The 17,717-nt window shown below is 37.5% G+C and overlaps 1 protein-coding gene across 1 annotated transcript in view; it reads left to right on the forward strand.

The window, feature by feature from the left end:
- The window catches only part of LOC103485772 (uncharacterized), a 29,986-nt gene extending 17,024 nt beyond the window's left edge, over positions 1-12,962 (forward strand). Inside the window, exons 5-10 of the mRNA XM_051084511.1 lie at positions 8,645-8,722; positions 11,402-11,477; positions 11,569-11,641; positions 11,799-11,872; positions 12,366-12,459; positions 12,603-12,962. Of these exons, the coding sequence (XP_050940468.1) occupies positions 8,645-8,722; positions 11,402-11,477; positions 11,569-11,641; positions 11,799-11,872; positions 12,366-12,459; positions 12,603-12,675 (468 nt within the window). The 3' untranslated portion in view covers positions 12,676-12,962. The remainder of the gene's footprint in view (positions 1-8,644; positions 8,723-11,401; positions 11,478-11,568; positions 11,642-11,798; positions 11,873-12,365; positions 12,460-12,602) is intronic.
- Positions 12,963-17,717: the final 4,755 nt, after the last annotated feature.

A 17,717-nucleotide genomic window follows, 5' to 3' on the forward strand; every position in this document is an offset into this window, starting at 1 on the left:
ATAGAAAATGATTTGCATGCTTTGTAATAGCCATATCTTTGGGAACATAAATTTTCTTATAAAGTCCATCTATTTGTGTAAATATGTAAACCAAGTCATTGAAATATACCAACCAACTGACTAAGCCCGTGGACAAGACCTAACTAGCTATATGGAAAGGGGCTCCAATATAAAGGAACTTTGTACAAGCTACTCTGTTTTTTCAATCTTCAGTGGGTCTTCTTGTGTTTTAGTCAATCTCCGGTGGTTCTCAAAAAATTTGAAAGAAAATGTCTTTCAAAATTTTCCGGTCCTATATTATTGGCTTTAATGGCAATTATTTTGGCTCTTCCATAAGAATTATGATAGGAAAAAAATCAACTAATCTAGATTTGATTCAACCCACCTCAAAGCTTCTTATTGGCGATCTTTTTCAACATTAATGGAAGCTGAGATGTTGTAATGTAAGACCCAAAAATGTAACGTCGATATATGTAAGAATACATGAAAGCTATACTAAGAATAGTAAAATTACAATAAATGACAAAAGATCAATAGGCTCATATTTTTCATATAACCCCCAAGTTGGAGCATATATGTTAATCATGCCAAGCTTGTGATAGAACTCCGGCCAAGTCAGCTGAATGAACTTCTTTTATTAGAATCAGTAACAAACACGCAGAATTGATGAGGTATCAATTCTGCCACAAGCTTCTTGATCTTGCTTCTCAAGACTCAAGTACAACTCTTCACTAAATTTCTGATGGCCTTCTTCTATCATTACTCCCCTATTTATACACATTTTCTTAACACATTTAACATGTGTTTTCTAACTAATTTCTAACTAATCTGTTAACTGCTTTCCTAACTAATTCTGTTGTAGCTTATTTCTTCTTTGGTAAACTAACTTGATTGGAGGTCTAACATTACTCCCTCCTTTGAGATTCACCTTGTCCTCAAGGTGTAGATTAGGGTACCGCTGGTGCATTTCATCATAGTCTTCCCACGATGCTTCATAGTCCGGCAGATTCTTCCAGGCAACTAGCACTTCCCATTTCCCGGTTTTGTCTTGTCTGTAGTCACGTGCTTCTTCCGGTTGCGACTGCCACTCGAGCTTCTCTGTTATGTTTTGTAGTGTGGGTACTATATTTGTCTGCTGATTTACGAACTTTTTTAGTTGTGAAACATGAAAAACAGGGTGGATAGCGGCGTCCGTTGGTAATTCCAATCTATATGCTACCTCACCAATTCTTTCGAGAATTTTGTAGGGTCCAAAATATCGTGATGATAGTTTTTCATTCCTTTTGCTTCGTAGAGTGGCTTGTCGGTATGGTCGTATTTTAAGTAATACTAATTCATTAACCTGGAATTCCACTTGTCTTCTTTTTCGGTCAGCATATAGTTTCATTTGTTGTTGAGCTAGCAATAAGTGCTCCCGTAGTGCGTCTAAGGCCACATCTCGTTCTTTCAACTGCTCGTCTATTGAAGAATTTGAAGTTCTTCGTTCTCCATAAGATAGTAGGGTTGGCGGTTTACGGCCATAGACCACTTGGAAGGGTGATTGTCCCAGCGCCTTTTGATAAGTAGTGTTGTACCAGTACTCGGCCCAAGGTAGCCACATGATCCATTCCTTTGGGCGTTCACTACAAAAGCATCTGAGATAGGTTTCTAGTCCTCTGTTGACTACCTCTGTTTGTCCGTCGGTCTGTGGGTGGTAAGCTGTGCTTTTCTTGAGTTTAGTGCCCGCCATTTTGAACAATTCATTCCAAAAGTGGCTGAGAAAAACTTTGTCTCGATCGGAGACAATGGAGGTAGGGAAGCCGTGCAGTCGTACTATTTCTTTTACAAAGCTTTCTGCTACTGTCTTAGCTGTGTAAGGGTGTTTAAGGGTCAAGAAGTGGCTGTATTTGCTGAGCCGATCTACTACCACAAGTATTACGTCCCATCCTTTTGCTTTAGGTAGACCATCAATGAAGTCCATGGAGATATCGCTCCAAATTTGATGCGGTATGTCAAGTGGTACTAATAGTCCGGTTGGCGATAGAGCTAAGCTTTTGTTGCGTTGGCACGTTACGCAAGCTTCACAATGTTTTTTAACATCTGATTTCATCCCTTCCCAATATAGCTCGCTTGCTAGTCTTTTATAAGTTCTTAGGAACCCGGAGTGTCCTCCTACTACTGAGTCATGAAATGTATTTAGTATGGCTGGGATTAGGGAGGACGCTTTTGAGATTACCAGTCTATTCTTGTAATGCAGGAGACTATTCTTTATTGTGAATTTGCTGGTTTGGCCTTCGTCCTCTTTGTTTAAGCTTGCTGCTATTTTCTTTAGCTTTTCATCTTTCTCTACTTCTTCCTTTATGGTTTCCAAGTCCATCCAATATGATATTGAAATACTGTTTAATTGTATGTCCGGTGGTCTTCTTGATAAGGCATCGGCTGCTTTATTTTCTAAGCCGGGTTTGTACACCACTTCAAATGAGTACCCCAATAGTTTAGATAACCATTTTTGATATTGTGGCTGGATGACCCGTTGTTCTAGCAAAAATTTCAGTGATTTTTGATCCGTTTTTATTACGAATTTTGTCCCAAGCAAGTATGGCCTCCATCTTTGTACGGATAGGACAACCGCCATCAACTCTCGTTCATATACTGGCCGAGCTCTATCTCTCATGGATAGTGTGTGGCTGTAGAAGGCAATGGGTCTCTTTGCTTGGATTAGTACTGCTCCCACTCCAAAACCGGACGCATCTGTCTCTATTTCAAATGGGAGTGTAAAGTTGGGTAAGGCTAACGTTGGTAGAGACATCATTGCAGACTTTAGCTTTCGAAACGATTCTTCCGCATCTTCGTTCCATTTGAATCCCCCTTTTTTGAGTAGTTGGGTTAATGGGGCTGCTATTGATCCATAATGTTGGACAAATCTCCTGTAGTATCCTGTTAATCCAAGGAATCCCCGAACTTCTCTTATATTTGTTGGGCATGGCCAATCTGCCACAGCTTTTATTTTCTCCGAGTCTACTTCCACTCCTTCTCCTGATATGATGTGTCCCAAGTATTCTACCTTCTTCTGGCCAAAGTTGCACTTCTTTTTATTGGCGAAGAGGCTATGCTTTCTCAGTGCAAGAAAGACCTTTTCAATATGCTCTATGTGGTCTTTTTCATTCTTGCTATAGATCAGGATGTCATCAAAGAAGACCAGCACGAACTTTCTCAAAAATGGTCTAAAGATGCTATTCATTAGGGCTTGGAAAGTGGCCGGGGCGTTGGTTAGTCCAAACGGCATGACAAGGAATTCGTAGTGGCCTTCGTGAGTGCGAAAAGCCGTCTTCGGGATATCTTTATCAATCATTCTTATTTGATGGTATCCTGACTTGAGGTCTATTTTTGAGAATACCGTTGCTCCATTTAACTCGTCAAATAGTTCTTCAGCTACTGGTATTGGAAACTTGTCTGGAATTGTGGCGTTGTTCACTGCTCGGTAATCGACACAAAAGCGCCAGCTGCCATCTTTCTTTTTAACTAGTAGTACAGGGCTTGAGAAGGGGCTATTGCTTGGTCTGATGATGCCTGAAGCTAACATTTCTTCTACTAATCTTTCCATTTCTGCCTTTTGTTGGAACCATATCTATAGGGTCTAACGTTTATTGGGTTGGTTCCTTCTTTGAGATGTATTTGGTGCTCTATTCCTCTTCTTGGTGGTAGTCTTTCCGGCCAGTCAAATATATCTTCGAACTGTTTCAGCACGTTTTGCAGGGGTTCATCTCTGATGGTTGTTACTGCTGTACTGTTTTGTCCATTTTCTGTATGAACTTGTACTACCCTGCATTCGATTAAGAATCCTTCATCTTGTTCAACCCAGGTCTTGATCATACTTTTAAGGCTAATGCGTGATTTAGTGAGGCTGGGGTCTCCTTTTATTGAGATCTGTTTTCCCTCACTAGAGAATGTAAGTGTGAGGTTTTTCCAGTCGACTACCGTTTATTCCAAGTGAGTGGAGCCATTGCATACCTAGTACGACATCCACTCCTCCGAGTTCTAATGGTAGAAATTCTTCCTTCACTTTCCAATTGGATAGTTGGATTGCCACGTTTTCACATATTCCTTTACCTTGTACTGCTGTTCCGGATCCAAGTATAACACCGTAGTGACCGGTTTCCTTGACGGGTAATTGTAGTGATTCCACTAGTTTTTCAGAGATGAAGTTGTGGGTGGCTCCACAATCTATAAGGATGATTACTTCCCTCTCTTGGATTTTCCCTTTGATCTTCATCGTGCCCGGATCATTCTGCCCAACAACAGAATTTAAAGATAATTCGGCAAAGGTCTTTTGTTTTTCTTCTTCTTGCAGTAATTCTTATGTTTTTTCTTCAGCGGTATTTTCCTCAATGATCTCGTATTCCTCACCTTCTTTTTTCACCACAAACATTTTCAATCATTTTGCATCGATGATCCGCTGAATATTTTTCGTTGCATCGAAAGCATAGTCCTTTTTCCTTCCGGGCCTGGAATTCTGCGTCGGGTAATCTTCTTGAGTTGCCATCTTTACGAATTTCGGTATTATTAGAGCTCCTCAAAGTGATGGTTCGCATGGGGAAGTTGGTATTCGTCTTGCTATCGCTGTTGGTGTTTGCCGGCGTTCTGCTGTTCGCTGTATTTTGCTGAAAATATTTCCCGCCTGCGAAATTATTCAATTTTGCCTCATTGCGCTCGATTTCTCTGTTTTCGACTAATTGCGCGAATTCCATCATCTCAGCTAATCCTTTGGGTCGACAGATTCTTACTTCCGCTCTTATCCATGGGAACAAACCATTCATGAAGGTGTCTTCGACAACTGGGTCTGGAACATCACTTAATGGCGCGACGAGTTTGTCGAACAAATTCCGGTAATCGTCGACTGTAGATTCTTGCTTAACTCGTAAGAACCGTCCCAATACTGTTCCGTCTCGGCTTGATCTGAACCTCACTAATAGTCTTTCTTTCAAGTTTACCCAGCTGGTGAACTTCTCTCTTTCTTCTTGCGATCGGTACCAATTCAAGGCAGGGCCGTCGAAGCTGATCGTGGAAACTAGCATTTTCTTAGAATCAAACAGTTTATGGATCTGAAAGTACCTTTCGGCTCTGAAGAGCCATGAGTCTGGATCTTCTCCGGCGAACACGGGCATTTCTGCTTTCTTGAATTTATTCCGGTCGGCTGCGGCTTCTTCAATCTCTGTTTTTCCTTCATTTCGGTCATCGGAGTTGCTTCGTCCCGATACGGCTGATTTGCTGGAATTTGCTTCTTTTTCCTTTCCCTTATTTGTCACAGACATGTGCGCATTGGGTTCCTCATTACGTTCACTGGTGGTAGTTCGATCCTTGGCTATAGTTTCCATTATCATCAACATCATCTGTTCTTGTTTGTTCGATTGGGTACGCATCGTCTGCATATTTTTTGCGATATCGTTCAGTGTTAATTCCATGGTTGGCATCTTCCCGAGCTCTTTCTTTATCAATGCTATTTCTTGATCCATTACTTCAAGTCGTTCTTCGATCCTAGTCTGTACCATCTTGCCGGATCACGGGCTCTGATACTAATTTGATAGAACTCCGGCCAAGTCAGCTGAATGAACTTCTTTTATTAGAATCAGTAACAAACACGCAGAATTGATGAGGTATCAATTCTGCCACAAGCTTCTTGATCTTGCTTCTCAAGACTCAAGTACAACTCTTCACTAAATTTCTGATGGCCTTCTTCTATCATTACTCCCCTATTTATACACATTTTCTTAACACATTTAACATGTGTTTTCTAACTAATTTCTAACTAATCTGTTAACTGCTTTCCTAACTAATTCTGTTGTAGCTTATTTCTTCTTTGGTAAACTAACTTGATTGGAGGTCTAACAGCTTGTTACAAAGGTAGTCTATTTGAACTCCACTTAAAGTTTTAGTGAAGATATCTGTTAATTGCCCTTTAGTCTTCGCTCTTCACATATTCGGTGACACTAATTTTTCTTTTTTTGTATTTTTCTCAAAAAATATGGCAATCAATTTCATCATGTTTAGTTTGTTCAGGAAAATTCTAGATTGAATGCAATATGAAAGGTAGCTTGGTTTTCACATAACTTGGTCGAAACATAATATTGAAGCCTAACTGAATCACGAGGTGAATGCACTCACAAACTGATTTCACCTCACAAACTGATTGTGTAATAGCTTGTATTTTGATTCAACCATTGATTGTGAAATTATGTTTTGTTTCTTAATCTTCAATGAAGCCAACTACTTTCAACAAAAACTGGCTTCAACAAAAGCACAATACTAGAAGTTGATTTCCAAACTCAAACAAAATGACCCAAGCCTTATCATCAAATAAAGTGGCGCCTCGAGATACAAAATATCTATTTCAACTTGGACAATAACATTTGTATCTTTTTTGAACACGAGAATAGCCTAACAAAATGCACTTCAAAGACTTGGGGTCTAACTTTGTCAAATTAGGACGAACATCTTGAACAAAACAAGTAAAACCAAATATTTTAGGCTCTGTAAAAAACAATGGTGTTAGATTTAGTGGGCTTGGCCCAAGGAGAGATTTGACCTAATATTTTTTCATTTTTTTATTCCTCACTGTAGTCTATTTATTTCCCCATTGTATCATTTGTTATTATCAGAAAATAATAAAAAGAGAGATTTGCATTGTGGTTTTTCTTCCTGAACTAGCATTTTCACGTAAAAAATTGTGTTTCTTCTTCGTCTCTTTTTCAATATGGTATCAGAGAAAGATAGTGATCAAACCCTAGATAACACAACCTGTGATGGAAACCAAACAGAGGAGACAGCCGTCGGCATTAGCGCCATTGTTGATGCTCGGATCATCACTGCCATGGATGAATTGTTCCGCCGTCTTTAGATAACACTAGAAAACATAATTCTGCAGCTTTTTTCGTCGTTTGCGCCGCTAGAAGCGACCCACGCACCACCGCCGGAGGTCTATGCATCGACCCATCCTTTTTAGATGCCACTGGCCGATCTAGTGGTGCCACCCTTGTCTTCATCCACGACCTGTAGTGTCCCCCATGTGGCGATTCATGTGCTGCCACTTAATTTCGGTAGGTCATTGTTGCTTCTGCAGTTAAATCTGTATACCTTGCCACCATTGACATTAGTTATCATCCTGATGTTAGAAACCCTCAAATTCACTCAACATTTGAGGTTGGTGAGTCTTCGGCAATATTCCAACCCTAATGTTCAAGCTTCCTCTTCTTCGGGTATAGCTCCCAACAATTGGAAGGGCTTCGACAATAGATTGTAGCAATTGAGGCTACCTTAGGGGCGACATCCAACACTCCGTGTCATGGCCTTCATACACTTGTACCGATGTATTTTGAAAATTCAGTAATCTCGTTCCCCACTTTATCCTCTTCTTGTGTGACTAATATAATGGCACAATCTACGGGATATTTTCTAGGTGAAAAATTGTACGGCAATAACTATTTCTCATGGTCTCAGTCAGTAAAAATTGTCCTTAAAGGACGACGTAAATTTGGTTTTCTGATAGGAGAAATACCTTCATTGGGAGACCTACAGGAACAATACTGGAAGGGTGAGAACTCTATTCTTCAATCCACATTGATCAGTAGTATGGAGCCACAGATTGGCAAACTCATACTGTATCCTCAACTGCTAAGATATTTAGGACTCAACCTAAGAACTATATTCCAAACGTCAGAATGCCTCTTGCCGATACACATTAAGGAAGCAGGTTGATGAATGCAATCAAGGAACCATTGATGTCGCATCCTTTTTTAATAAGCTTTCTCTTATCTAGCAAGAAATGGACCTACGTAGAGAACTAGTCTGGAAAAGTTTCAGTGCTGGTTTGCAATACTCTAAAATTGAAGAGATTGACAGGATTTATGACTTTCTTGTTGGTCTTAATCCAAGTATGTTGCAGTTCGAGGGCGTATACTAGGCCAGAGACTAATTCCCTTCCTGATGGAAGTCTGTTTTGAAATCCGCCTCAAGGAGGATCGTACAAATGCTATGAGTATTTGGGCAACTCCTACTATTGACTTTGTTGCTTTTAGTGCAAGGTCCTCTACCAACAGCAGTGACAAGCACAATGGAAAATTAGTTCCTGTCTATGAACATTGCAAAAAACAATGGCATACCAAAGAACAATGTTGGAAGTTACATGGTCGCCCCCTAGGAGGTAATAAACATTTGCCCAATGACAGACAGAACACAGGGCGGGCATATGTGAATGAGTCTGCTGGACCTTCTCAACCACCCTATCCACACTGTAACTAGACTGATCCCAATTCCGCTACTTTAGGTGCCTTTGTCCAATTCGGTATACCATACCTCAGTCCTTCGGTCTTATTAGTGTTGATTGGAAAAACCCCCGAATTTTGGATTTTGGCGCCATAGATCATTTGACTGGTTCCTTTGAACATTTCGTGTCCTATATTCCATGTGCTGGCAACAAAACAATTAAAATTGCAGATGACTCCTTGGCCCCTGTTGTTGGGAATGGAAAGATTTCTCCCTATGCAGGGCTCTCCTTACATAAAGATTTGAATGTGCCCATAATTTCTTATAATCTGCTATCTCTATAAGCAAGGTTACTTATGAGTTAAACTCCAAAGCAATATTTTTACCTGATTCTGTCTCTTTTCAGGATTTGAGTTCGCAGAAGATGATTGACACTGTCTGGCATAGCATGGGATTCTACCTCTTGAGGACATCACCTCTTCTAGTAGCATTTCTAGGACTAGTCCTTTATCTTCCTATTTTACTACTTCTGAACAAGATTGTATGTAGTGGCATTTTTGTTTAGGCCACCGTAATTTCCATTATATGAAACATTTATTTCCTCATCTTTTCTCTAAACTTGATGTGTCTATCTTATCTTGTGACATTTTTATTTGGGCTAAATAACATTGGGTTTCTTTTCCTTCATAACCACACACCAACTCATCCTTTCACACTTGTTCATCATAGTGATGTCTGGGGACCATCCAAGATAACTACTTCATCTGGGAAATGGTGGTTCGAGACCTTTATTGATGACCATACTCGTCTTACCTGGGTCTTTCTCCTCTCTAAAAAATCTAAGGTCACCTCTATCTTCAGGGACTTCTATAACACTATAGAAATGCAGTTCAATACAAAGATTGCTATTTTGCGAAGTGACAATGGTATGAGTTCCAAAACCACACCCTCAATGAGTTTTTGTCCTCCAAAAGGCATTGTCCATCAAAGTTCCTTGTGCCTACACACCCTAACAAAATGGGGTAGCCAAGCATAAAATTTGTCGCATTTTAGAAATCGCTCGTTCTTTTATGTTGTCTACTTCCTTTCTTTAGCTTTCTATCTCTATGGTGATGCTGCTCTCACTGCAGCCCATCTTATTAACCAAATGTCTTATCTTATCCTACATCTCCAAACCCCTTTAGAGTGTTTTAAAGAGTCATACCCCTTTACCCGCCTTATTTTGATGTTCCTTTTTGAGTGTTTGAGTGCACCGCTTATGTTCATAACCATGACCCTAACCCATCTACGTTTACCCCCTCGGGCTCAGGCATGTGTTTTTGTTGGTTACCCTCTGCACCATCGAGGCTATAAATGCTTTCATCCGTCTTCTTGTAAATACTGTCTCCATGGAAGTTACCTTTCTTGAGAATCATCCTTTCTTTTCTTCTAGCCTGCTTCATGGGGAGAGTGAGAGTGAAGAGTCTAACTCTAACTTTAACTAGGTGATATTCTTAGAGTCTACCAGTTCTACTCTTGTTACTATACCAAGTTCGGATCCTCACAATATGGTCATACCTACGAATCAAGTTCCTTGAAAAACCTATTATAGGAAGAATCTTAGAAAGGAAGTTAGGTCTCCTGCTAATTAGCCGACTCCAGTCCAAGATTCTGAACCTTTATGAGATCAAGGTATGACTGATTCTATTGACTCGTATATTGATTGTGAAATGAGTGAAAGTGACAGGTCCGAGACACTATTCTTAAAAATATAGGTCAATAGGGTAATGTTGATATAGAGGTCATCCTGGACGGGAAGAGCAGTAACGATAAGAATGAGGTCAATGCAAGAGTTACTGAAAATGAAATTAGGGAGGATCGTTAAGAAAATATAATAAGTATGATCTGTCTCTAGACCTATTGCACTAAGGAAGGGTACTGGGTCCTTGCACTAAGCACTCTATTGCTAACTATGTTTCTTATGAGAACCTATCTCCTCAATTCAGAGCCTTCATAGCTAGTCTTGACTCTACTGTGATACCAATTGGTGATTTAAAAGTTTCCATTTTCTAAGTGCGAAGAGACAGAACTAGTAGACACGAATGTGATTGGATCAAGAAGGGAGAGTTGTTGAAGGCCTCTCCCAACCCATCAAATACGATTTATGATACCGGTGTAAACCACGACTACTAAGTAGTATTAGTAGTAAGATTGCGTCGATCTGCAAAATTGAGATAGTGTAAAAAATAAAAAGTGCTTGCATCTCTGGAAGTAACTAAACTAAATGTTTTTAGCTGAGGAAATAAGAATCTCAATGCAATCGTCTCAAGCTTGTGCTCTACTTAATGCAAAAATACCCAAATTAAGCAACTATTAATTAGGATTTGCTTTCTAATTAAATCAAGTGTCAATTAATGGAAAATGTAGCATACCCTAAATTAATTAAACACTCGTTAAGTTCTAAGGATAAACCGCGACAATTTATTTATTGGTAGCACTTAACCAACTAACCGATTAAATCTTTAGCCCTAAATCGCTCAAGCCAACTATGTGATCCTATTAACTTCGTGCAAGCCACACCTGTGAAACGATTCTTGTGTACATAACAACTGGTACACGACCATTAAGGATTGTATGTGGGTATTTAGAAATTAACATAGAACAAGTGATTTAGGTTCTCAATCCTAACCATTTACACTGCTAAAGATTATAAGAGCTACAGATACTTGGAAGATACAAAAATATTCATTAAGCACAGAATCCTCACAAAATTACATGTGGGTATATAAAAAATACCTAATCTAAACCATGAGCAACCTTGAATACATACTGAGATGGAGTAGTCTAGGCTCGCCATCGAGTCAAGTTACAGAAACAAAAACAACCACCTAACCTGTGCTAAAACCAAAAGAAGGAAAAACAATATAGAGAAAGCCTCCAATCCTCTCCCTTTAACCTTAATCCAAAATGATTTATATATAAGACTGGCAAGCGCTGCGGTCCTACTGGGAGAAAGCCCAACGCACAGCAATGTAGAGCAATGCTGTTTTGCTAATCCTCAATAGTATCACAACGCTAGGACAGTTTGATGGCCACTGCTTTGCAGCGTTGACCCTAGTGTCAATTATTTTCTGTGGCTCCTTATTTGTCATCATTAAAATGAATCCTGTTTGCATTTCTTCAGTACTATGCAAATGGTGAAGCATGGCATCTTCCAGATGGAGCTTATGCAACCCTGGGTGTTTTGAAAGATGCTGGAGGTTAATTCAAAGTTTCCCTTCATCTTCATCAAGGACAGATGCAGGATTTTTGTTCATAGTGTTTTTAGTGACATGGGTTTTTCTTGAACAGTTAGGTTGGCTGTTGTGTCCAATTTTGACACTCGGTTAAGGAAGCTGTTGAAGGATCTAAGTGTCTTAGATATGTAAGGATGTTTCTCTTTACAAATTCTTTGTCTATTTAGTTGCTTCATCTTTCCTTTATACTTAGCAGATATATTCATCTCATGAATGGATGACAATACGAGTTTCTTCCTTTGTTAATGTTTGATGAATAAAATAGATGAGAATTTGATTTTTCAGGTTCGATGCTGTTATAATATCGGCAGAAGTTGGATATGAAAAGCCAGATGGAAAAATATTTGAAGCTGCGTTAGGTACATATTAGTCTCACCTATATACATTTCGGAGACCGACTAACCTTATCAACTGAAAATTTAACAGAAACCTCCGTTGATAACCATTTTGCTTTTTGTTTTAAATTAACCTTATTTTCTCTCATTTCCATCTTTCTTAAGTACAAGAGTTGAATTCTTAGTCAAAAACCAAAAGTAAAGAAAAACAAGTTTCTTAAAACTACTTTATTATTATTATTTTTATTATTATTACTTATTTAGTTTTTAAAATTTAGTTTGGTTTTTAAAGACATTGTTAAAAGTAGATTACAAATGAAAGCTTAATTTTAAAACTAAAAACCACAAACCTGATAGTTGTCAAATGGGACATGAGTTAATTTATTCCCTAGTTTCATGGATGAGAGCTCTCCTGTCCATAAAAACACTAGAATTATGCATGAACAAACGAGTCAAGTTGGAATTAAGGTATAGTTTCTTTTTGTAGAAGAATGAGATAGAGGATTGTTTGTTGTAGATCAACTTGAAGTGAGGTCTGACAACGCTGTGCATGTTGGAGATGACCAGAAGGCAGATAAGGAGGGGGCCAATGCCGTTGGAATAGATTGTTGGTAAAACCATTGTTTTTGTTTATGATCAATTTTCATTAGCCAAACTCAAGGACACTCAAAGTTATTTGCATAACCAAAAAAAAGATAAAAAAAAAAAGATAAAAAAGAAGTGGTAATGAATCTGGATCAATTTGTATAAGCAGGCTATGGGGAAGCGATGTGATGACGTTTGAGGACATTCAAAATCAAATTCTCGTTCGAGCCTCCGGATTCTAAGCAGCTGATATTGTACTTCACTTCTTCCTATGGGACAGATATGAATCTGTATTGGGTTCTCAACTCTCTCCTTCCATATTGGGGTCTTTGTTGTTCATTGATTGCGAAACTCTGATGGTTGCCTCACATTTTTTGAAATAATTTATGTTAGGAGTTATTGATGGTGCGCACGCTCCTTATAAGATGAATAAACAATTTCTATAAGATTTTGAGATGAAACTCTATTTAAGCAGGATTTTCTGCACATATAACCTAGATAAATTGGTAAAATTATACAATTGTCTGCCCTTACTATTCTTTTTACATAAATAGTTTAATGAGCTATTACTTTTATTTTACTCGTACGGTCCTCTTTATCATCAAGTTTTTCTGAAAAGAATATTTTAAAAAATATATACTAGTATTAACACCAAACGATCCATTTAAGGGAAATTTATGAAATTTCCAAAAACAGCAATCTTTTCAGAAGTCAGACGAGAGTTTTTCAAGAAATTAGAACATTGGACCCTCTAATAAACAAAAGCAAGAATTTGTAAGAAATTTTGAAATAGAAAATAATGTATAATATTTGATAGACAGCATAATATATTTAATGTATATTTGATTTTTCTATATACAAAAGAAGATATATTTGATAACCGTAAATAAGATAATTTGTTGGGGCGGTTACACTGAATTAGATTGCATGTGTTTAGTTTCTCCTTTTATCTTCTCTTTCTATGACGTTTTTGACTTGTGGATCTGTCCTTTAAATTCACCTATTTTTCAGTGTATCTATCTGTGTAAATGCATAAACGAAGCCGTTGACATATACAAACGAATTAACCAAGCCCTTGGACAAGTGCTACATAGCCAAGCCCATATTCTTTTCAATCTTCAGTGAGTTTTCTCAAATAATTTGAAAGAAAAAATGTCTTCCAAATTCCTACCGGTCCTATTCTTACTCGTGCAAATCTTTGTATTAATGCAGTTGAAGCTCTTTTATAAGGACTATGGCTGGAAACAAATGAGTGATTTTTTCAAAATTACTTCCTTTTTTATTCATTTAATTCAACTTGTTTCAAAATTTGTTAGTTTACTCTTTCCAAACTCTTTGGTGGTTCAACTCGTAGAAGTTGAGATATGATAATGTCATATAAAATAATGTGAGATAAGTTCTTACTCATTTATACACTAGAGTATGCACATATATATAGAAGAATAAATGGAATTAAACCCTAAACTAAGACAGGGGAATTATAACAAAGGATAAAAGATTATTAAGGAAGGTGAAGCTATTAAAGTTGGTCTATCTCTCTCCTTAAGCTTAAAGAGGAGCCATTGCAACCCGTCGTCGTGGAATTTGATTATGTGGATATCATTAGTGCTATTAATGAGTCGTCTATCGGTATCTAAGAAACGAAAAATGCGTAGCCATTGTATTGCTAGCTCTTGCGCGTTTTGCTAACATTTACTCTTTTGTTAAGTGTAATCGGTTGTGGAATTATTTTGTTGCTTGCGGTAACTAATTTTTTTGCTTGCCTTTTTCTAGTTTGGAAGACCAAAAGCTTGTCCATACTCAATTTATTACAAAGGTACTTTATTTAAACTCCATTTAAAACTTTTGTGAGGATATCTTCTAATTGTTTTTCGATCTTCTCATATTTAGTTGGAAACCAAATGTTACACTTTTTTGTTTCTTAAAAATGGATAATTAATTTAAATATATTTAACTTGCTCATGAAACGTTGCGTTGGATATACAATAAAAGGCAAATGGTGTTCGGATAAACACCTTTAACTTGGATCAATTATCTCACTTTTATGTGAACCTGTTAGAATACTACTCAACAATAATAACAATAATTATCAAAGTATTGGCATAATGAATTTAACTTGAAAAAACTCCCTCAACATGAAGAGTAAAAACCTATAGACCGAGTCAAAATCTCCACTATAATCTTTAATGGGTACAACAAAGTTCTCACTAATCACAACTAGAGGTAAATATCTCGAGAATAATAATCCCGACAACAAATAACAATGACAACGAAGAAAAAATATAAAGATTTCACAATATGTGGTAGGCAACTATCCACTAGAATCTGAATGTAGATAGCTCCAAATGAAATCTCCACCGTTCAGAATAAAGACCATCGGGCCAAGAATACACTATCAAAATGTCAGCTCGATCGAACCACGGATCGATCCCCAAATGGCTGAAGAACAAAACTGCACGATGTTCTTTTTTCTATTTTTCTTTTTCTGTCTTTGTCGTCACACTCCAACTGTTTGTATAAAAAAAGACTTAACCTAAAAGTTAAGTGGGTTGGGCTTCAAAGATAAATAAGCCCATCAAATCTCCCCCTATTTCATTTTGAGGAGGAACTTGTCATTTCCATTGTGGAAAGACAAAACTCAAGCTTCAATCTTGGTAGATTCTTTGTCAACATATCGGATCTATTATGATCAGTATGTATCTTTTTAAGCTTAAAAAATTCATCATTTAAAGCATTTCTAAGCCAATGGTATCTCACATCAATATGCTTTGTTTTGGAATGAAATGTAGCATTCTTACCAAGGTGAATAGCGCTCTGATTATCATAGTATATCACATATCGTTGTTGCTTGAAGCCAAACTCCTGCACAAAGTGCTTCATCTTACATGCTTTTGTTGTTGCGATATACTCTACTTCAGTTGTGGAAAGTGCAACACATTTATGCAACCTTGACTGCCAAGAGACTACACCACCTGCAAATGTCATCAAGTAACCATAAGTAGACTTTCTACCGTCTAAGTCCCCTGCCATATCTAAATCAGTATACCCAGCAAGTACTGACTTTCCATCCCCATAATGTGAGCATCAAACTGGAAGTACCTCTAAAATATCTCATGATGCACTTAATTGCTTCCTAATGTTGTTTTCTTGGATTAGACATAAAATGACTAACAACAATAACAACATGAGCAATATCAGGTATAATACATATTATGGTATACATTAAGCTCCCAACTGCTAAAGCATACAAGATCTTACTCATATCTTCCTTCTTTTTATCTATAGAAGGGCCTTGTTTATTGCTCAGTTTGAAGTGACTAGGTAAAGGACAACTAACTGATTTTGCTTAACTCATCTTGAAACATTCAAGTACTTTCTCTATGTATTGCTCTTGTGACATGTATAACTTCTTGGATGCCCTGTCTTGAACTATTTGAATTCTAAGAACTTTCTTTGCTGGCCCCAAATTCTTCATGGCAGAGGATTTGCTCAACTGTTTCTTCAAGCTATCAATTCTCGAAACATTTCTGCCAACAATCAAAATATCATCAACATAGAGTAATAATATAATAAAATCATCGTAAAAAAATTCTAGACAAAAAAATAGCGATCAGAAGTAGTTTTTTTTGTAGCCTTGCTCCCCCACAACTGACTCAAACTTCTTGCACCATTATCTTAGTGCTTATTTCAACCCATAAAGACTTTTCTTCAATTTACACACCAGATGCCCTTTGCCTTTGCTAAAAACCCTTTGCCTGTTCCATATAGATTTCTTTATTCAAATGCCCATGAAGAAATGCAGTCTTAACATCCATCTGCTCAACCCCTAATTCAAGACTAGCTGCCAAACCCAGAATGATATGTATGGAAGACATCTTGACAATTGGAGCAAAAATTTAATTAAAGTCGATACCTTTCTTTTGACTGAACCCTTTGACAACCAATCTCGCTTTATAACGTGGTTTTGAGGTATGTTCTTCATGTTTAATTCTGTAAACACACTTATTTTTTAGTGCAGTTTTTCCTTTGGACAACTTAACAAGCTCAAAAATGTGTTTTGCATGTAAAGACTCCATCTCATCTTTCATTGCATCATTTAACTCTCTTTTGTGCTCATCCTCTATGACCTCTTCATAACTCTCAGGTTCTCCCCCGTCAGTCAATATCAAATATTCATTAGGTGAATATCTTGTTGACAGACGCCAATCTTTAACAGATCTCTTGAGTGAAACATTTGTAGGAACAACTGTTTCTGCTAACTGTTCTTGAACACTATCCTCTGCCCTAGCCTATTCAGAACTTTCATCTGTATCAAAAAACTGTTCATTTTGAACCTCATCTTCTATCTATGTAGAAGGTTATGTCAAAGAAGCTGAACTCAAATCGATCAGATTATCACTATGCTTAGACTTAGGTTCATCTATTTTCTCAATGTCTGCTATTGTTTGGTCTTTAACAAATACAACATCTCGACTTCTTATAATTTTTTTCTTAACTAGATCATATAATCTATAACCAAACTCACCTTGGCCATAGCCAAGGAACACACGTGGTTTAGTTTTTGCATCAAGCTTTGATCTCTCATCTTTAGGTACATGAACAAAAATCTTACAACCAAAAACACGTAGGTGACTGTAAGATATATCCTTACCTGACTAATTTCTGTTTGGAACTTCTGATCCTAATGGAAAATATGATATGATTCAAAGCATGTATAGTTGTATTTAATGCTTCTCCCTAAAAAGACTGTGACAATTGTGACTTAAATAGTAAGCATCTCACTCTCTCTATTCAATCTTTCAGCTATCCCATTTAACTACGGGGTCTTAGGAGGTGTCTTTTAATGTCGAATGCCATGATTTCTGCAATATTTATCAAAAGGTTCCCAATACTCACCTCCATTATCAGTTCAAACGCACTTAAGCTTTTCATCAATTTCTCTCTCAACAGAGGCATGAAACTGTTTAAACACTCCCAACACTTGATCTTTCATCTTCAAGGTGTAAAGCCATATTTTTCTTGAATGATCATCAGTAAATGTCATAAAATACGATGCACCCCCAAGTGACTTTGTTTTCATGGGACCACACACATTAGAATGTATCAATTTTAGTACATTTAGCTTTCTTAAATGCTGAGATGATTTCAAGGTAACCCTCGTCTGCTTTCCTGCCAAACAATGAGGACACCGTTTTAGAGGTGCACTCTTTAAATTAGGAAGATGATTTTTCTTGGTTAAAATCTTTAAACCCTTCTCACTCGTATGGCTAAGTCTTTTATGCCA

The sequence above is a fragment of the Cucumis melo genome, chromosome 5 (genome assembly GCF_025177605.1).
Source record: "Cucumis melo cultivar AY chromosome 5, USDA_Cmelo_AY_1.0, whole genome shotgun sequence".
Taxonomy (NCBI): domain Eukaryota; kingdom Viridiplantae; phylum Streptophyta; class Magnoliopsida; order Cucurbitales; family Cucurbitaceae; genus Cucumis; species Cucumis melo.